Source organism: Globicephala melas, chromosome 1 (genome assembly GCF_963455315.2).
Source record: "Globicephala melas chromosome 1, mGloMel1.2, whole genome shotgun sequence".
Lineage (NCBI taxonomy): Eukaryota > Metazoa > Chordata > Mammalia > Artiodactyla > Delphinidae > Globicephala > Globicephala melas.
In genome coordinates, this window is record NC_083314.1 from 130025078 (window position 1) to 130047085 (window position 22008).

General features: G+C 37.5%; 1 protein-coding gene and 1 long non-coding RNA gene across 5 annotated transcripts; one reads left to right on the top strand and one right to left on the bottom strand.

Annotated features, from left to right (window-relative positions):
- Positions 1–2842: 2842 nt before the first annotated feature.
- On the bottom strand, positions 2843–5052 carry LOC138842864 (uncharacterized). Its single transcript, XR_011377815.1, has 3 exons — positions 4630–5052; positions 4136–4174; positions 2843–2995 (listed from the first exon to the last, which is right to left on the bottom strand). It is a non-coding gene; the product is annotated as an uncharacterized lncRNA (long non-coding RNA).
- A 226-nt stretch (positions 5053–5278) lies between these two features.
- Positions 5279–21631, top strand: SERBP1 (SERPINE1 mRNA binding protein 1). Of its 4 annotated transcripts, none has more exons than XM_030865893.2 (8): positions 5279–5688; positions 9474–9624; positions 10121–10261; positions 10372–10461; positions 11057–11176; positions 13881–14058; positions 17631–17804; positions 19397–21631. In XM_030865893.2, exons 1-8 carry the CDS (start codon positions 5376–5378, stop codon positions 19451–19453), a joined length of 1224 nt encoding a protein of 407 aa, XP_030721753.1. In that variant the 5' UTR covers positions 5279–5375; the 3' UTR covers positions 19454–21631. The 4 variants fall into 4 exon arrangements, with proteins under 4 accessions (XP_030721753.1, XP_030721755.1, XP_030721754.1 ...); XM_030865895.2 differs by having other exon boundaries at positions 11102–11176; XM_030865894.2 differs by having other exon boundaries at positions 10390–10461.
- Positions 21632–22008: the final 377 nt, after the last annotated feature.

The following is a 22008-nucleotide window of genomic DNA, read 5'->3' on the forward strand; positions in this document are numbered from 1 at the left end:
GCTTCTTTCCACCAGCATGTAAAGTCCACGAAGACCAGGGCCTTGCCTGTTTTGTTCACCACAGAATCCCTAGGACTCAGAGCAGTGCTTGACATACAGGTGGATGTTCAATAAATAGTTGTTGAATTAAATGTTTATTATCAAAATGAATAAATAGTATTAAGTGTGAAATATATTTTCTGTTTTCAAAGGGGTTTATACAGGTGCATTTGGAACTTCATTGGATGTATTTAAACCTAAAAACTTGCAATTTATTGTAATGTCCAAAATAAAATGTTTTTAAAATAGTAAGATGAAAAATAACCACCTTTTTTTTCCTTCTAAAATTTTTCTTTGGGTTTGACATATTCAAAATTAATTTAAATTAAAAGGAAGGGGAATACATGGAACAAAAAAATTAGTTTTAAATGGATTATAGGCCTAAATGTAAGAGCCAATACTATTTTAAAAATCTATAAAACTTTTAGAAGAAAACATAGGAGTAAATCTTTGTGATTTTGGGTTAGGCAAAGGCTTGTTAGATATGACAACAAAAGCACAAGTGACCAAAGAAAAATAGATAAATTGGACTTCATCACAAAAGACCATATCAAATTAAAAAGGTTTTATGCTGCAAAGGATACCACCAAGAAAGTGAAAAGTCAGCCCACAGAACTGGGACAAAATATGTAAATCATATAACTGATAAGGCCCTTGATCTAGAATACATGAAGAATTTTTATAACTAAATAATTAAAAAATAAATATACTAGTTAGAAAATAGCAAAGATCTAAATAGACCTTCTCCAAAGAAGATATACAAATGGGCAATAAGCATGTTAAAGATGCTCAACATCATTAGCCATTAGGGAAATACAAATCAAAACTACAATGAGATACCACTTCACACCCATTAGGATGGCTATAATCAAAAGACAAACACACAGGATATGGAGAATTTGGAACCCTCATAATTGTTGGTGGGATTGTAAAATGGTGCACGCTCTTTGGAAAACAGTCTGGCTCCTAAAAATGTTAAACAGAGTTACCATATGACCTAGCATTTCCATTCCTAGATATATATCCAAAAGAAATGAAAGCATATGTCCATACAAGTTCTACAAACAAATATTCATAACAGCATTATTCATAATAGCCAAAAAGCAGAAGTACCCAGATGTCTATCAACCGGTGAATGTATAAATAAAACACAGTCTATCTATACAATGGAATATTATTTATTCACAAAAAGGAATGAAGTACTGATACATGCAACAACATGGATGAAGTTAGAAAATATTATGCTAAGTGAAAAGAAGCCAGTCACAAAAGACCACATGAATCCATTTCTATGAAATGTCCAGAATAAACAAATCTATGAGACAGTAAGTAGATTAGTGGTTGCCCAGGGCTGGGGGTGGAGGGAATGGGGGAGTGACAGTTAATGAGTATGGGTTTCTTTTGGGGGTGATAAAAATGTTCTAAAATTAGGTAATGGTAATAGCTGCACAACTCTGTGAATATCCTAAAAACTTTTGAATAGTACTCTTTAGATGGGTGAATTCTATGCTGTGTGAATTATGTTTCAATAAAGTTGTGTGTGTGTGTTTTTTTTAAGAGTACAATGTAAGGGAAAAAAGGAAGGGAAGCTTAAAATCAAGAGTATCAACCTTCAAAGAAAGTTTGAGGTGACAAAATAGAGAGTGTAACATTTCTATTTTTAGCTTTGATATCCTAACTTTAGCAAGAGCCTAGACTTGAATATTATATTTAGCATTCCATACTCAGACATGGCGGATTTGCCCTTTTCTTCATAAGAACCACCTTTATTGCTTTTGTTTTAAAAATGCATTATATAGAGTACACTAAAAATCAGATTCTCTTATTTACATTTATATGATACCTGTATCCAGTGTCCCCAAAGTGTTATAATAGAATAATAGTTTTCTTTTGCTACAGGTGGTAGCCATGAAAGACTTTGTTCTCTCTATCATGCCACTCACAAGTTTAACAGGCTGTGAGATCAGACTGTCTGGACTCTTCTAGGCAATATGAATTTGGGAGAGGCACTTAACCACAGTTTCCCCATGTGTAAAAGGGGAGTAGAGTAATATTATTTACTCCATAATGTTGTTCTGAGAATTAAAGGAAATGACTCATGCAAGGTATTCAGCACAGTGTCAAGTGCATAGCAAATGCTCAAACTGTAGTCCTTGTTAGTAATTACTATTATAATATAGCAACAGTTAGTAACAGAGACTTGAGATTTAGAAATAGGTAAAAAACAAGTTGTAATGTGGTTGACAACTGAGTATTAGCATCCTAAAAACAAGTGAGGGCCGGAAGGAGGTATAATATTCCATTTCTCAGTTACATTAACATCAGGCAACTATATTGGATATTTAATCAAGGTATTTGGATAGTTTTCAGCATTTACTGCTAGAAAACTCTAGAGAGCTTGCTATAGATAAGGCTGTGAAGTTGCACAAGTATTTTTCAGAGAACAATATGTGATTCAAGCATCGCTACAGAGAGCTGATATTTTAAGCTACATTTCTAATCAGTGATATCTTATACCATGTCACCTTACAACTCCTGCCATTCATTTGAATAAGTCTGCAAGAAGTCTCCTTTTCCTTCTCTCTTGAGGTTTATTTGGCCAATATTTTTTCTATTGAGAGTAGCAGGAACTTTTAAATATTTTTAAAGACTATTTCAACTTCTCAGAAGAAAGGAAACATTTGCAAAAATAATTACATATAAAATAAAATTGTGAGATGTAAAAGAATTAGCATTTGGAGCTTTATTGGTATACTTTAAAAATGGGCTTTAAGGGCTTGCCTGGTGGCGCAGTGGTTGAGAGTCCGCCTGCCGATGCAGGGGACGCGGGTTCGTGCCCCGGTCCGGGAGGATCCCACGTTCCGCGGAGTGGCTGGGCCCGTGAGCCATGGCCGCTGAGCCTGCACGTCCGGAGCCGGTGCTCCGCAACGGTAGAGAGGCCGCAGCAGTGAGAGGCCTACCGCAAAAAAAAAAAAAAAAAAAAGTTCCTGTATTAACCAAAATTCCAGGAGAGACAAAAGGGAGAGAAGGAAGTTGAAAGTGCTTACAAATTTTTCCCGTTTTTCCCCAAACGTTTATTTATATTTTTACGTTATATTAATAGATAAAGTCCCTGAGGAGCATGACTGAAACTCAAAAATTCATAGCCATACAATTTCCCTACATGTAGCATATCTTTAAGTATTCTTGTTGTAAGAGTGCTTGGTGGTCATAAAGATCTGTCTGAGGAAATCAGAGACCTGTACATAGGATAAAAAACAACTAAGGACAGGCCTGCCCCACCCCCCAGACTGTGGTAGAAGTGGGTAAGTTACTTAGTCCCTCTGTGCTTCATTTTCCTCACCTTAAAAAGGCAATAATAATACCTTTCTCATAGAGTTGACGTGAGGCTTAAATGAGATCACACATGTAAAGTGCACCAAGTACCTAATAAAATATAAAGTTTTAGCTCCTGACATTGTTGTGGCAGTGGTCAGAAAGGGGTAAGAGGAGGAGGTGTAGCAGATGTCTCAAAGATGCAGATATTAACAGCCCTTGGTAAAGAGAAAGATGTTGTTAAAGCAGGGAGATCTTCCAAATGGCACTTGCGCTATTTTCAAAGGGGCATGAAGAGTATAGTCAAACACTCCTTGTCCTTTGTCTTGGTAGGAGCTACAAGAGCCAGAGCTCATGGAAGGAGGTGGGGTCTCTGTGTGAGATGGGAGTGTGTATGGCAGGGACTGAGGCGACAGAGAAATAGGTGACTTTGAGGAATGGGGGCTGGATTTAGAAGTAAGAAAAACACTAGGCTTGCTGCCACATGCTTGTAACACGACTCTCTTATTTTCCCTGTTAAGGAACTGATTTAAATTCTGCTCAGAAATCGATAAGATTCCATTTGGCCATGTGACATACCCTGCCTGACATGCAACAATATTTAAATCTTATTAAATACTGTAAATTAACTTATATTGACTGACTTCTATCAGAAATCAGAGTCTGGATTAAAGAGCTGATGTCAAGAGTCTCAGAGTGGAGTTAGAAGACTGGGTTAACTCCTGGCACTAGCACTTAAAAAGATGTGAATGTGGTACTGTGAAATGGGAAAACCACCTACCTAACAAGTTGTTGTCGACATTAAGGTTGTTCATAGCACCTGGAACATAGAGATGCATTTTTCTATATTTTATGTTAATGGAAAAAGGTTTTAAAATTATGATAGTACACTTACAGCGTTACCAAATATGCCTGAATACGCACTGACACTCTATTACATTAATGGACTTTAATATTCTCAACTAATATCAATGCTTTTAGTAATGACAGTTAATTCGCTGATATTATTTTCCTCCCCTCACTGCACCTCTCAGCAGACCACACATTCAGATGCTCTAAAATGTTATTTCTTGAGCACTTTTTACTGACACCCAATCCTTGGCTTGCCGGACACTAAAGGACAATTGGATTGACTCTAGAAAGTGTTTCTACAAACAGTGCCTTTTCGAGGCTTGCCCAGCGTCTGGCTAGTGTTGCAGTGTCAGCAGTTTACTTCAATTAAAGCACTAGTGGCAACACGGCATTCTTCACACAAGAAAAGAGCGCAACACTCACATATGATAGTTCAACTTGTCTTTTGGGTTGATTCTGCTGCTCGAGTTCAGTCCCCGCGAGAGGAAGCGTATTCCGCCTCATATTAAACAGAAGAGCCTCAATTCATTATTGGGGCTGCAGGAGGGCGACTCCAGCAACTGATCAGCTAGGAACTTGACACAGAGCGGGTCCTGCCTTCGTGAGGCAAGTGCGGCACCTCAGCAACCCTCCAGCCCTGGAAGTTTGTGAGTCTCCACTTGTAAGACTGGTAGTCACCTTGACCTCCCGGACAGGTGGGGAAAGTTAGCCCTGGGCCAGAGGCGGGACGTAAAAGCGAAAGCTCAGAACTTTCCCGAGCAAAACAAGCCGTTTTCCTGTTTTCAGCGCAGCTCGAAACCCGGAGAGTTTAAGGGTGGCGAGAGCAGGTGGCAGGGCTCCGCCCACCACCACTCTTCTCCTCCCTCTGCTTGCTGCTCCACTCCCTCGGTGAGGTCCCGCCTCTGAGGCGCGCGCGAAGAGTTGTCGCGCCGTGTGTTCTGGGAATTGTAGTCCTAACGCTGGGAGCCGCCTCGGGAGAGGCGACTTCGGCCTACACACCCCATGGTACCGCGCGGCGCTGGCCGCTCCCGGATGTCTGCCTGGCGCCGGAAGAGAAGACGGCCCCCCTCTCTCGGCCCGGCCATCTTGTGGGAAGAGCTGAAGCAGGCGCTCTTGGCTCGGCGCGGCCCGCTGCAATCCGTGGAGGAACGCGCCGCCGAGCCACCATCATGCCTGGGCACTTACAAGAAGGCTTCGGCTGCGTGGTCACCAACCGATTCGACCAGTTATTTGACGACGAATCGGACCCCTTCGAGGTGTTGAAGGCAGCAGAGAACAAGAAAAAAGAAGCCGGCGGGGGCGGCGTTGGGGGCCCTGGGGCCAAGAGCGCAGCTCAGGCCGCAGCCCAGACAAACTCCAACGCGGCGGGCAAACAGCTGCGTAAAGAGTCCCAGAAAGACCGCAAGAACCCGCTGCCCCCCAACGTCGGCGTGGTTGACAAGAAGGAGGAGACGCAGCCGCCCGTGGCGCTTAAGAAAGAAGGTAAAGCTGTGGTGGAAGGTGGGGGAGACCCGGGATGGAGGGAAGGAGCGAGGGGACTGGCGGCTACCACTGGCTTCTGGAGCTCCGAGGGTCCGCGGGAGACTTGGCCGCCGATTTCTTCGCGTTTCCCCCGCCTGATGAAAGCCAGGTCCTGCGAAGGTGCTGGGAGCGTGGTAGCCACAAGTTCAAACCGCCACCTGCAAGGATCCCGGAGCCACCCCTTCCCGCCTCAGGTTCTGAGCGGAGGAGCGTGGTCGGGATCCTGGGAGGCTGTTGTCTTCCCGCCGGATTCCTTGGCGGGCGAGCGCATGGGCCGAGGTTCGGGGAAGGGAGCTCCTTTTCGGAGCGTTTGTTGTTAATGGGATGGTGGGGCCTCCGCGGCTTCTTCCTGCTCAGAGCTTTCTCTCAGCCCGCCGCTCTGAGGTGCGGTTGTGTCTTTTAGGCTCCTGCCCTGCCGTCTTGTCCCAGGGTGGCGTGGGGTACCCCCGAGAAAAGCTGGGGGTCGGAGTTTCCACCTACGCCCCCCCCGCTACGTTCGAGCCTATCGGATGTTGTGGAGCAAGGTGCCCTTTTAGGTGCCCCCTCTGCTTTATCGTTATCCCCTCGCCCGCACCACTATTGCAAACTTAATAACTTGCTGGAGTGCGTCAGGCTGTTGGGAGGGAGAGAAATTTGGCCACCCTGGATTGAGCAGAAGCGGGAATTCTGAATGAAGATTGGTGATGGCAGGAAATCCTGAAGCTCGTCCTCGGGTCACGATCTTTTTCTCCGGCCGGACCCCCCGCATGCAGTGTTTCATGTGGTGTGGCCTGGCCTGGGCCTCGTGGTGCAAAGAGTGCCGAGGCTGTCACAGCGTTTAGCTGCTGCAGAGCCTTTTGGAGTGCAGCTTTTTCTCCCCATGTGTGTGAAGCATGGTCAGGATTTCATTGGCGGGTAGTAGTTGCTTCCAGGTCACTGTAAACTTCTCAGGACTGTCTTGAACTTGGTTTTTGCTCTCTCACTCGTTACTGGTTTGTCTTTTGTGATGGATGAGAAAGCAAAACAGTGGGGGATTAGAAAAAGTGTACACGATCCGTAATAAGTAGGTGTAGGACTTAAGCTTTGAAGCTTAAAGGTTTCCTTTATGTGTTGAAAATTGAAATTTTGCCACGTGCTTCTGAAAGGAGTTCTCATTAGCTTTAGTCGAATTTGATAACATTCAACTAATTTAAATTAAAAAAATCAAAACAATTGTGTTAGGTTTTGGTTTAGAATTTTTAGAAAATACAGAGAGCTTTGTGAGGCTTGGGGTGAAGAACCTAGGTGGTAAATAAAACAGTTGTATTAAAATTACAGGTTGGGGAGGGAAGCACAAGTTGGAGTATTAGAAAGCATGTATATACATCGTTTAGACTAAATATTCAGCTAAGTTTTATAGCAATCTGTAGCACAATGTAATAAATCTAATTTCTGTGTTAAGGAACACTGGTTTGTGTATTTATTTAAACTGCTCAAGTTTACCTCCTTCATCACACTAATCCAAAGAAAGTACGTGAAAAAATGGAATCTGAAGTGTGTTCACCCCTTTTGAATTTTTGAAACATAAAGCATGGTTTAAACCCCTCATATGTTTTGATCATAAAGCCCATTTTTGAAATAAGCTCTTAGCGGGAACCTAGTATTTTAAATTACAAAGTTAAAAATTCATTTCATAAATTTATGACCAGGACCGAGTTCAACATTCACTAGTCTTTCCTTGGGAAAACTTCCATTATTACCTATCAACATTTTCCTTAGGTCAGCATTTCAGAGCACACTTAACCTTAAATTGCATAAAACACAAGCCTATAAAAATATTGAATGAAAAAAAATCGTTTTGAGGCCTTACCTCTTAGCAGTCAATTCTGGGCATTGGGGAAGGATAGACCTGTAAACAAAGTCCCTGCCTCTTGTCATGGGATTGATTGTTAACCTGATCATGTGTTCCTTGCCTTTGAATAGAGGTCCTGGCATGATCCTAGACTTACTTGCCTTAGATGTGTGTTGATGTTTATATTCTTTGAATTTTGTAGTTTGTCTTTTGGCCATTTGAGGAACTTGAGAATTGACACCATCTACTCATTTGTTTTTTTAATGTTAGAAGCCTGGAATCTAGTGAAAATCAAGAGACACTTGCATTTTTAAATGTCAGTCATTGGGTGGATTTATTTTGTAAGTGTTGTAGATTCTGTAAGCCTGATACTGGATATTGGGGTGGGGAAGCAAGCCATTGTTCACTTGGGTGTGTGGCTTGGATATTATAAGGACTGGTTCCATAGCTCCACCCTAATACACTACCTCTGATGAAATTTATTTAAAATGCCTTGGTGTAAGATCTAAGATTTCTGGTCTGTCCTGAGAGTGTATGGAATGGACCTTAAAATTTCACTGAAGAGTTTGACATTTACCGTTTGACTTTGGCTACCAGCAGCCGAATTGGGGGCATCCTGGTGGTGTTACACTTTCTTAGAAAGAACCAGAGTGAACCAACTTAATTTCTTGCGAAACCAATTCCTCAGGTGCTTTTTGACTTTGTCAGAAATTGTGGATTGGGAATTAGAGCATACCTAAAATATTAGTCATGAATTTAACCATCAATCTACTTATTATGTTTAAGGCTACCAGTAATGCATATTGGTTGCCTTTCTGGCCTCTGACACTAACAGGAAAAAAGTAATGAATGAAGGGGGAAATCAGTAAATGCTTCAGCCATCACTTAGTTTCACAAGTTTCTATTTCTGTGTCTTGCTTAAAAGGGGTCCTTTTGTGTATGTGGTTTTTAAAGATTCTTTGGAAACGAAGATACTTGAAAGGGCAAACCAAAAAAATCTCCATAATAATAAAATAAGTGGACTATTTCCTGTTGGTTGCATAACAGTATGTTTTAAAAGTTAGGTGTGGTATGTATGTATATGTATACATATATATGTATGTAGACTGCAACAGGAGAGGAAAATGGTACTTTTTTGCTGTTATATAGCTATCTTCAACTATAGAGAAAATTTTTTATTGAAGTATAGTTGATTTACAATGTGTCAATTTGTGCTGTACAGTGAAATGATTCATCGATTATACATATATACATTCTTTTTTCTAATATATTCTTTTCCATTATGGTTTATCACAGGATATTGAATATATCAATAGTTCCCCGTGTTCTACAGTAAGACCTTGTTATCCATCAGAGATGTAATCTTAAATGCCATTTGTTTTCCTTTCAGTTTTGTAATTTCATAGAATCATCAGTCTTTTTACTCTGTTCTTTTTCTCCCCCTCCAGATTATATAAAATAAAATAATGTCTTCACTGGGGTTTTTTGGGGGGTCTTTACCTGGTGATTGTGTTGGTTTGCTTGGTTATTATTTATGAATGGCTAATGGTGTTATCTTTGGTATCTTTAAAACCAAAATGTATCATTTGCTTAAAATTTCTTTAAATTTAGAATTTTAAATTAAGAGACTGGCATCTTGAAAAGTGAGAGAAATAATGGCTACCCAAATGACTTCCAGGTCAGTTATAGAGAATGCTTTAGGGGAAAAAAGTGATTTGGCAAACTGAATGGAAGTTTGAAACAAGTTTATTTAAATAGGAATTTTTCTGAAGTACCTTGTTACACTTTAGAGATGCCCAGTGTTAGCCTTTTTCAGTGGGAAGTGCTAGTTAATGGACTTAAAGAGTAAATTTTTTTTTCTTTTAACAGCCTAGGCCTAGTTTTTTGTGTTACAAAAAATAATTTGCTTACGTGGTTTTTTTTTAAATCATTTTAGGAATAAGACGCGTTGGAAGAAGACCTGATCAGCAACTTCAGGGTGAAGGGAAGATAATTGATAGGAGACCAGAAAGGCGACCACCTCGTGAACGACGATTTGAAAAACCACTTGAAGAAAAGGGTGAAGGAGGAGAATTTTCAGTTGATAGGCAAGATTGTTTCTTAATCTCTTCATGTTTTGTCAGTTTATAGAGAGACATCTTAACACAGATAAATGGAGCATAATTGCCAGGAAGCAGTGTGGCTAGTTAATTTTATCAGTTTTTCTAGCGAAACGTCTAAGTATGTGTTGTTGTTCGTAGGACATTTTGGTAACAGTTTTTAGTATTCAAACTTAGATTTCTTGTAATGAAACACTTCAGTTATGAAGGTTACATGTGTTTATTTTAATTTTTATGTATATTGGTGAATAGCAGTTTTACTAGATTATAATGTGAAATGAGTAACAAGGAAGAAGTATATGCATTAGTAGTAAAGTTTTAGAGAATGTCAAAGTAATTTTCTTACGTTGGGGAGTTTCCTAGTTTTGATTTCCTTTGGGATATGAGCCAGTAAATATGTTCCTGCATCTTTGAGCCTTTGAATTTCCCTTCTTCCTTTTACCAGAAACCTTAGAAGTATATAATATTTTTTTATTTGTTACAGACCAATTATTGACCGGCCTATCCGAGGCCGTGGTGGTCTTGGAAGAGGTCGAGGAGGTCGTGGACGAGGAATGGGCCGGGGAGATGGCTTTGATTCTCGTGGCAAACGTGAATTTGATAGGCATAGTGGAAGTGATAGATCGTAAGTCTTATATTGGTTTTTATTATACTTTTATATTTGAAGCTACTACTTTAATAAAACAATTTGAATTTCTAGAACTAAAGAGTATTATGTTAACTCAGTTTTGTTAGTTCTTTTTCACATTACAGTGGCCTGAAGCATGAGGACAAGCGTGGAGGTAGCGGATCTCACAACTGGGGAACTGTCAAAGATGAATTAACGTTGGTATTCTGGTTTTTTTAAATAAATACTTCTAATAAAATTGATCTTATACCTTACTAGAGGTTTGCCCATTAAATTTTTACTTGTCCCTGGGACAAGGATGGATGCTCTTATCTCAGAGCTACTTCCTTACAAGATAATGAATGCTTTTTTGGATATGTTTGGATTATAATGTATCAAATGACCAGTTTTTCTACGTTTCAAAAATATATGGTACTAATTTTTCTTTTCATATGGATGTATAGCTTTTATTGAAATCCTATTTTGAGGTTATTTGGGTATTATGTTATTGTATGTTTCTTACTTAATAGTTCTTATTCTAGCTATTGACCCCTTTGGTGATGACAAAAATTTGAAAAGCCAGTAAGGCTTTATTTTAGAACTAACTGCTGTCATACTACTCTTTGAGTAATGTACTTGAGCTATAACTTGGATCAGTATACATTTTTAAATTATTTTCTCTTAGTGGTCTACTGGGGAGTAAATTTAGTAGGAAAAGACATTGGGAATGTGAGAATTTTAAAATATTTCTGTGAAGACTTTCAGCTACATGTAAATGGACCTAGATGCCTTTTTTTTTCTTTCTTTCCTTAGAGAGTCCCCCAAATACATTCAGAAACCAATATCTTATAATTGCAGTGACTTGGAGCAATCAAATGTGACTGAGGAAACACCTGAAGGTGAAGAACATCCAGTTGCGGACACTGAAAATAAGTAAGTGATTTGTGTGTACGGTAGCGGTAATGCTCGAGCATTGAAATGTTTGGGGTTTAGCAAGAAAACAACCTGTAGGCTTAATGCTATTATTTATTTGCTTTTTAAAAGGAGAGACTTTATTGTACTCCATTCCCTCAAATAGTGTTTAGAGGAGTGGTTTACAAATGTATATGTTGGGCTCTAATGGTTTGACAAATAGAAGTGGTTATTTCTATTTGAAGTTACCATTGTCATCTTAAAAAGATACGGAAGATACGTATTTTAGTAAATCCTGTTAACCCTAAGCACAAAAATAGCTGTTTTAACCTGAGAAATATTTGGAACTCGTAGTTCAAAGTACTTTGGACTCTATGTAACTATACAAATTTTATTCTAATACAGTTTAAAATGAGAAAACATGACCATTTTAAAATTAGTTGCTCCATCTCCTTGAAGTTTTTTTTTCCATCAACATAGAATTTGGAACATAGCATTATTGGCTTGTTTTAAAATGTGTGAGGAGAGCAAGCACCAGAACATGTTGTCAGTTCACTAGAAGACGGTTTTGAAATTGTTTGTTCAAGGGTGTGGGAGAGTTTTAAAGACTCAAGTTATGCTAGTAGAAATAATTTAATGCCTTCCTCTGGTTTCCATCAATACAAGCAGAAGTTATATGCCAGGCATTTCTTTCGGTATGTGGTTTAAAGTCTTGCATTACAGATTATTTAGGTCAGTAATTCTTAATCAGGGCATATTCAAATCATTTAGGGAGGCAGTGCTTTTCTATCTCTTTTTCTCCAGAAAGAGTTGTTCTTACAGTGAACCACTATTAATGATTGGAAAATCATATTTTGTGGATTTGTTTGAATAAGGAATAATAATCAATTTACTATTGGAGAGAGTAGATAAAAATACATGGTGTTAAGTGATGTGTAGAACTTGGTAATATAAATTCATTTATACGAAACTATGGAGTCTTAATTTTGTGTGGTAAACAATGAAATTGTGATAGGTGAGATAGATGAACCTTACGTAACATTAAGTACTTTACAAAGCTCAACATAAATGTTGTTCCCTTAATGAAGAGTTCATGTTTAACTCACTTTAAGAGTAATCTGGGGGGCTTCCCTGGTGGTGCAGTGGTTGAGAGTCGGCCTGCCGATGCAGGGGACATGGGTTCGTGCCCCGGTCCGGGAGGATCCCACATGCCGCGGAGCAGCTGGGCCTGTGAGCCATGGCCGCTGAGCCTGCGTGTCCGGAGCCTGTGCTCTGCAACGGGAGAGGCCACAACAGTGAGAGGCCCGCGAACCCCCGCTCCCCTCTGCCTGCAAAAAAAAGAGTAATCTGACAAGATTATAACTTTATCAGAAGGAAAGGATGTTATTGATAGGGTATTGGAAGCAAATCCTTAGCTCAGTTCCCAGGACTAAAAAGGGGGTATTGGGTCTAAAGACCATGATGATGACATTAGAACAGCCTCTAGTCTTACCCCAGAATAGGGGAGAATCTGAACATAGTATTATGTCTTGCATGTGCAGGTGTAAATTTAAGAAACAGCTTTGGCTGAATTTGATTAGCTTCCTTATGTATAGTTCTAGAGCTTCTGTTTTGTCTCATTTGATCCTTACAATCCTACCCTTGACGGTAGGTGTCATGGTTTCATGATATGATAAAGGTGTGCCGAGTTCTTTTCTTGGCTGTGGTACAACTTACGCGTAGCCTAGGACCTTTTTTCAGTCTTTAGTTTTCTGATATATAAACTGACAGGGTTGGACTTTACAGTCTAGATCTCATCAATTCAGTGTAAGCTTGGTCTGGGAAGTTTTAAGATGGGATTTGTCAAACAGTAAAGAGTAGTAGCACAGACAGGAGATATTTGAGCAAGGCTAACTGAATCACCTGCTATCTTTGGAAAGCAATGCTCCCAAAATAGCAAACAACTTGTTTGGTGACAATTGGAAATTGAGATTAAATAGTGGATTCCTAGGCCCATGCTTTGTTTCTGTAAAAAGGGAAAGGGATAATATGTAATAGTTATAGCCTGAGAATTATATTTAGAAATAACTAATTTGGTGTTAAGCATTGAAACCAGTATTTTGTAGAAACTTCCATTACTAGTGAAACTGTAGTCTTGTTTTCATATACCGATTCGTTTGAAAGTTGGAGTATATAACGTTAAGATCTGTAGAAATTAAAGATTTGCCTTAAGTGTTAAAGGATAGGGGAACAGTTCTTTTATATTCTAGAATATGAAACTTGGTTGCTTATGGATGTCCTAGATGATTACATTCATATATGTTATAAATTATGTATTGTGAAAAATTATGGAAATTAAAAAATGTGTTTTAGGAGAAGTTAGGTTAATGATTTTAATCACATAGTGTAAGTTTTAAAAACAGTAGTGTGGTTTTAAAAAATGTGTTCTAGGTTTGATATAGCCAATTCAAGATTGTGTTACTGATAGATGATCATTTAAGAGTTTATGAAGATGAATTGTATGTTCCTTAGTTATCCACGCTTTCAATAATTCAAACATTGGATTCCTGGTCTCTGCCAAGTCACATGTTAGCCACTGGGTTACAAAGAAAACTGTGATTCTCCTGTCCTTGGGTAATCTAGAAGATTACCAACCAGCCAAGGTTAACTTCCTTACTTATAATTGTAAGTTATATGATTTTATAAGCCCCTTACCACGTGTAAAACTTAAAACATTTTCACACAGGGAGAATGAAGTTGAAGAAGTAAAGGAAGAAGGCCCAAAAGAAATGACTTTGGATGAATGGAAGGCTATTCAAAATAAGGACCGGGCAAAAGTAGAATTTAATATCCGAAAACCAAATGAAGGTGCTGATGGGCAGTGGAAGAAGGGATTTGTTCTTCATAAGTCAAAGAGTGAAGAGGTAAAATGAAGTTTTGTGGTGTTTGAAAATGTTCAGATGTCTTGAATTGCATTTACAATTTTTGTGTTAAAATTTCACGTGGGTAATCTGTTTATAAAAAGTTTTACATAGGATTATTTGAGGCAGATAAATTGCCCCAAGAGGAAAATAAACTGCATTATCATATAGTCTAAGAAATTATTCTTTCAAATTTGTGTAATATTTTAAAAAATCTTACCTAACGGAGTCATTAAGACTTGTATTAGGTTAGGCGGTTTGCATTTTTATGTGGGAAACTGTCTGCGTATGCCATATATAATATCCAGGAATCTTTATCCTTCTTTACTGAGGAGTGATGTCTTGTAAAGACCAGAGAATTAATTTATGAGTTTCCTTTCCTTAGGAAACAAGGAAACTAATGAAAATATTTGAGAAAAACGTGTGTGGCTTTTGATTTGGTAGCTTCTATTTAAGCCTTGGGGCACATTCTTAGAGGAAAATCTCACTGCTGTATCCTTTTAGGGTTTGTGTAAGTATGAGATTTTAGTCACAAAGTTAAATTGAAATGTTATGAAGGCAACCTGTAATAAAAAGATTCAATAAAATCCACATTTTAATTTTCTAAACAAAAAAATAGCTGTGAAATAAACTTGGAAATACTTTTAAATAAAATAGAGGTTTGGAGATGATTTTTTTTTTAAACTTTTTTTGTTGTTGCTGTTGTTGTTTTTTGCGGTACGCGGGCCTCTCACTGTTGTGGCCTCTCCCGTTGCGGAGCACAGGCTCCGGACGCGCAGGCCCAGCGGCCATGGCTCACGGGCCCAGCCGCTCCGCGGCATGTGGGATCTTCCTGGACCAGGGCACGAACCCGTGTCCCCTACATCGGCAGGCGGACTCCCAACCACCGCGCCACCAGGGAAGCCCTGGAGATGATTTTTTAAACATTGACTTCATGAAGGTAGTATAAATGAGGATATTGTCAATTCCTGTAGGGAAGAAAAAACATCTTCCTTCATTAGAATGCTTTTGGTTATTTTTTTGTAGTTCTTGCAGACAGAGTTGTTTTGTGTATCTGTAAAACAAAGAGAATTCTTTATTTAAAGAACCATGAAAGTTCACTTCGGGGAGATTGTTCATTTGAACTAATTATTAAACTGTTCAGGTTAATGTGAAAGAGGTTTACCTTGGCACCTTGGAGACAATTATTCATGACCTTTTTGGGGTCCCGATGGAACTTTTCTCCAAAATAGGACACACAGATATAAAATGTTCTGATATATTGTATCATTAGTATCATTAATACCCTGAAGCCTCTTCATGCATTTTTTAGACATCAGGTTAGGTGTTCCAGCTTTAAGTATTATTTTACATCGAGCTTTTAAGAAATAACTATTATACAAAGTGATGTATATAATTAGAAATTTTAGAAAATTATAAAATGTGAAATTGCTGGTGAGTAATCTTGAAATCAGGACATTTTCATTATCAAGCCACTTTTGTATGTTTGGACCCTTATAGTTATGCTGCCTTTGTGATGTATGTACATGAAATCCAGCCTTACTGGCATATATGGCCTTATCATTTGAATACAGATTGATCCCAACTTAGAACTTTTTGGTTTTTTGATTTTAAAATGGTGTGAAAACAATGCACATATAGTAGAAACCATAGTTCAAATTTTGAATTTAGATCTCCCAGGCTGAATATGCAGTACTCGCTACTCTTTTGTGATGCTGGGCAGTGGCAGCGAGCTGCAGTTCCCAGTCAGCCTCCTGATCATGAGGGTAAACAACTGATACACTTAAAACCATTCTGTTTTTCACTTTCAATACTGCATTTAATAAATTATGTGAGATATTTAACAGTTTATTATAAAATAGGCTTTGTGGTTTTGTGTTAGATGATTTTGCTCAACTATAGGCTAATGTAAATGTCCTGAGCACATTTAAGGTAGGCTAGGCCAAACTGTGATGTTTGGTAAGTTAGGTGTATTAAATGTATTTTGGATTTAAAGATATTCAGGTTTTATCAGGATGCAACACCATTGTAATTTGAGAAAGATCGGTATGATAGGTCTTCAAGTTTGTTGTATACAGTGCTTTAAGTACTCTTTCTCTTTTACTTATCTTCATCTTCACAACAAATATGAAGTAGTTAGGGAAAGAAAGAAACTTTGAGAAATGGAGAACTGAATTATTGACAGCTGAGACCAGAGCTCTTATTTCCTCATGTCATACAGTGCTCTAGAAAAAAAACTTTGTAAAAAATTTATCCTACTAGTTAACTTGAAGGTTGGGGATGTAACCTGAACATCCAGACTTCCTCTTTATTATTATAGTAAAACCTTCAAGATGTTTTCAGTAGTATATCAACTTAAGTTTTTTTGCTTCTGTGCTCTGGAAACCTATAAATGCTTTTAATTGATAAATTGATATCATTGCAATAGCTAACGTTTAAAATCAGAGACTTAGTATATATCATTGACTTTAATTTGCTAGTGATTTTGTGGGTTTGCATCTGTGTTTTATGCTCCTTTATAATATTTTAAAAAGAATCTTCTGTTGCCTTTAAAGTTCACCTAAAGGGATGACATTTAATTTGGGTATTCGATGATTAAAGGAATGAAAATCTGTGTAAAAATACAAAATTTACTTGTACTTAAAAGGTAATTATTAACGTAATATTACAAGCTATTTAGAAAGAGTGAAATATCTCTTCAGAAAAGAGGATTATATGTGTATTTAGAAAAATTAAAACATACTTTAAATTAGTATGAGAAGTTTCTAGCTGGAAGATTAAAACCCATTTACCCCAAGCATACAAAAGAGATCAGATATTAAGCAGTGTAAAATTCTCTGGCCTTTTTTTGCAGAGTCCATTATGTAGCTTAGGATCTGGGTTTCCCAAATATGATGACTTCATTTTTAAGAAGGTTCCTGTGGTAAATTTAAGGCATGGTTTTATTTGTGCACAGCTTTTCAAGGTTCCTTTCTTATGTAACGTTGTGTTTCACTTGAATTTGTAGTTCTCCAATTTATATGGAAGAACACATAGTTATATATGAACAGAAAAGCATTTTGAGAAGTTTATATATAATTTCTTTCCCAGGTCATAGTTGGAAGAGTATAGAGCAAAAGTTCTCTTTAAAACTTAAATATTCAATAATGTCTCTAATAGAAATATATACCATCTATCCAAGTCTTCCTCAGAGGTTCACATTGGAATGCTAATCTGAAGGGCATATTTTAAATGTACTTATTCATACTTCACTGCTAAAGATGATGATTCAGTAGGTGTGAGATGGGGCCCAGCCACTTGAATAATTGTGATTATATCTCTAATCAAGACTTGATAATATCATCTATAATTTAAAGTTAAGGGAACATGAAATAGAGAAAAGTGAAGGGAATTATTCCTCCTAGATTACTGTAGCTGATCCCAAAGCTTACTTATTACCTGTAGAGGTGTTTCTATATTTTTTCACACAAAGAGCAGGTTGGATTTTTGGTCTTTTTAGGAGAAAACTCATTATTTAGAAGTGTGCAACATTACTTTCCTATTAATCATCCAGTGGCCTTCACTTAAATTTTTAGGCTCATGCTGAAGACTCGGTTATGGATCACCATTTCCGGAAGCCAGCAAATGATATAACGTCTCAGCTGGAGATCAATTTTGGAGACCTTGGCCGCCCAGGACGTGGTGGCAGGGGAGGACGAGGTGGCCGTGGGCGTGGTGGACGTCCAAACCGTGGCATCAGGACTGACAAGGTAGTTTTAAGGCTTCTTTTACCCTTTTAAGTAATTCGAGGACCTCTTTCCATATATCACTGCCCTAGGTCCTTTTGGGGACATAAGTCGAAGAAGAAAAAGGTTGACATGCATGCCTTTAAGAAATTGCATTTTAGGTTATATTTTTTGTTTAAAGCACTTATGTGACTGAATAGTGCTGCCAGTAGTTAAGTTTACCACCCTTCATCGAGTACTTATCTGGTGCCAGTTATGGTACTGTGCTAAAAAAACAAAAACAAACAAACAAAAACCCCACCATTTTACAGAAGATGAAATTCAGGTGAAGGGAACCAAGGTAATTCTTGGCCTTTGGTAAGGTCTGCCTGAAATGCCAAATATTTACTTTGCCTTGACAAATCTTCACTGCTTTTTAGGGCTCAGCTTAATAAAACCTTTGTTTCCTTTGTATAATTTTGTGGCATTGACTGATTGTTTATTGTTCATGAGAGCTGTTCTGTAAGTTGGGATTCATTTGTGTCCTATTTTCTGTAATCTCCATTGCCTTGTACTAAGTGTGACAAAAAACAAATTCTTCTGAAATACGTTGATAGAAGCCCTAGTAATTGGTAGATTTGAAATGATCTGTCGGATGCCAAAGTCCATGGTTTTAATGACTAGATGTTACTAAAGTATTAGAGATAACTTGGGTTAGTTTATTGTCTCTTATGGTCTACCTAGGAAACAACCATAATGTCCTCCTGAATTCTCAACACCTGATATACAAATTGGGGGACCCATCTGCTTGATTGAGTCTGCCAATGTTTGATTATAGTGGTAACTTAATATCCTAGATTTTATGGTCACCCATAACAATGTAGTGATTTTTTATTTCTTTCTGTGACATGGGTTCTTTTTAAAGGCATTGTGTATATGGATCTTTTCAATACTTTTTTGTTTTGTAAAAATTTGTATTTTGACTGTAAATAGCCATGAATGTGCTGCTTCAATAATTGTAATTGGTTTCTTAGCCTGCTGTCCTATTGCTACCATTCTTATTTAGCAAGTGGGGAAAATAAAAGGATACTGAACAACTGAGTAAGAATCCACATACATACCTTGTGTGAATCTACTTGTGTGATTTATTAGAAAAATAACCCATGCTGTTGCTAGGGAGTTTTCTGAGATCTTGATAGAAATTTAGGACAAGGCTCATTGCAAATATTTGTAGTCCTATTCTTTTTTTTTTTTAATTGGAGTATAGTTGGTTTACAATGTTGTTAGTTTCTCGTGTACAGCAAAGTGAATCAGTTATACATATATCCACTCATTTTTAGATTCTTTTCCCATATAGGTCATTACAGAGTATTGAGTAGAGTTTCCTGTGCTATATAGTAGGTCCTTATTAGGTATCTGTTTTATATATAGTAGTGTATATATGCCAATCCCAATCTCTCCCCAACTGTAGTCCTATTCTGATCCATAATTTTGCCTTTCAAAAGTAAAAGCTTTGACATATTTTACTTATTGTAATAAGACTAAGTTTTTTCCAGAATTCTGTGTCTAAATGTAGACACTGGAAATATATTAATAAGATTTGAAAATCTTTAATTTTGCTTCTGTTTCTTTTTCAGTCAAGTGCTTCTGCTCCTGATGTGGATGACCCAGAGGCATTCCCAGCTCTGGCTTAACTGGATGCCATAAGACAACCCTGGTTCCTTGTGGACCCTCCTCTTTGAGGCTTGCATGCTTAAGGATCCCAAACGACTAAGAAATTTAAAAAAAAAAAAAAAAAAAAGACTGTCATTCATACCATTCACACCTAAAGACTGAATTTTATCTGTTTTGAAAATGAACTTCTCCTGCTACACAGAAGTAACAATATGGTAGTCAGTTTTGTATTTAGGAAATGTATTGGTAGCGGGGATGTTTTCATAATTTTCAGAGATTATGCATTCTTCATGAATACTTTTGTATTGCTGCTTGCAAATATGCATTTCCAAACTTGAAATATAGGTGTGAACAGTGTGTACCAGTTTAAAGCTTTCACTTCATTTGTGTTTTTTAATTAAGGATTTAGATGTTCCCCCTATTACAAACTGGTTTTAAATATTGGACATAATAGCAGTTTTAATACCTGCTTTGCATTTTCACACATGGTCAACTGAGACATGTAAACTTTGATTGTCAAATTTTATGCTGTGTGGAATACTAACTACTTTATGTATTTTAACTTAGTTTTAATATTTTCATTTCTGGGGATAAGGTCTTTTTTCACTTCTCATGATAGCTGTTATATATGCTAGATCTTTATATACAAAAATATCCGTACTTGAACAAATTCAAAGCACATTGGTTTATTAACCCTTGCTCCTGCATGGTTCATTAGGTTCAATTTATAATTGATTCACAATTTTAATTACATTTACTTTTAAAATATGTCACTTTCCTGTTTTAAAAACCAATCTAGACACCTTACTGGTGAAAGTTGTTTAAGCTACTTATTGTTGATAGACACATACTGTCAAGTGAAGTAGTTTTATGGGTGTTGGGTTTTTCCTCCTCCAGTAGGGTGGGTGGAACAAGTTAATTTGGCTAATGCGTAATATTTAAACTGCTCTGTAAAGTAAGTGGCCGCTCAGTATGATTTGTATGTGTGAAAGGTCCCAAATCAAAATTGTACATCCATAATCAACCCTTCAACCCTTGTTCTAAAGAAACCAAAGGGCACTGGTTAGTATGGTAAGTGGGGGGGTATGTTAATTTTTGGAATTTGGAAAGCAGACAGCTTTACTTTATAAGGTTGGAACAGCAGCACCATCCATGAAATACAAACCAAAAATTTTACTGTTTCTGAATTTCCTATATTGCTATTCATTTTGGTCTTAAGTTGATAGATTCCACAGAAAGTGATAAGTATCTTTTACCTCTTCCTCCCTTAGAGAATTAGGTTAATAATGGATTTCTTGATCGAGAGCATCACCACTGACTAAAACATACATGGAGAGAATAATCAAACAGGCTTTCTAGGACCTTTTTTTTTAAGTCTTCTGCAACATTTATTGATAAACAGGAAAGGGGTTTTATTTACAGTTTTGAAGATCTTTTTGTCACTATTATTAGTAATTTTCTATCTATGGTATGTCCAGTTTTTAAAATACTTTATGATTTAAGACTTTAAATCATAAAATGTCTGTTTAGCTGATTAGTTCTCCCCTATACTTCTAAATGAGAAATTGTACAGTACAAGAGTTGTTCATTGGGATTAGATTTATTAACCTAGTTACCTACTAGTTTGACATCTTAGGAAGGAGGTAATTGGTTTTTTTTTAATGATGGATAAACTTGTGCTGGTGTTTTGGATCTTATGATGCTGAGCATGTTCTGCACTGGTGCTAATGTTTAACATAATTTTATATTTACAAATATACCTGCTACCCAGAGGCAAGTATTAATTTAGTCCATATGGACTTTTACCCCTCTTGAGATTGCAACATACACACTCCTAAACACACTCATACATAAGTGTGTTTAGACTTAGAAGTATCTTAACTCATTTCTGGACATGAATGTGTTATAAACCTCCTGATTCTAGCAACATATAAAAAAACACTGCTATTAAAAACCCATCACAAGTTCTATTCATTGTCAGCCATTGCTGGCATTCTGTCACTAGAGAATACACAGCAATATCTGGTATGTTGCAAGCTTTCAAGATAGCTTGGAATTTAAAAGTTGGTCCATTAGTTGTATCTGATGGATGTAAATTTGCCTCCTAGTTCACTTTGTGTCAAGAGCTAAAACTGTGAACCTAACTTTCTCTTATTGGTGGGTAATAACTGAAAATAAAGATTTTATTTTCATGCTCACTTCTTAAAAGTCATAAAAACAATCAAATAGGAGCCCATTTATCGTCATGTGTTTTCTATGTGTGCACCCCCAAGGGTAATGCTCATATTTCTTTTTTCCTCCTTAAACTTAGGTTTTGTTTATGTGGGGTGTTTATTAAACTAGGCTGTCAACATTTGGGAGGGATACCTATTTTAATTATTATAATAAGAAAGTTCTTGTAAAATGAATTTCAAGGACTGACAAGACAATTGGCATTTCTTTTTAGCAAACCATGTTTTTGAGCGTGAAGGTTAACCATACTGAATGTCGGGGGGTCGTTTGTTTTTTGGTGGCTGATAGAATGTTCTAATGAACTTTTATCTTGATGCTTTTAAATGGAAATAATGCCAGAGCT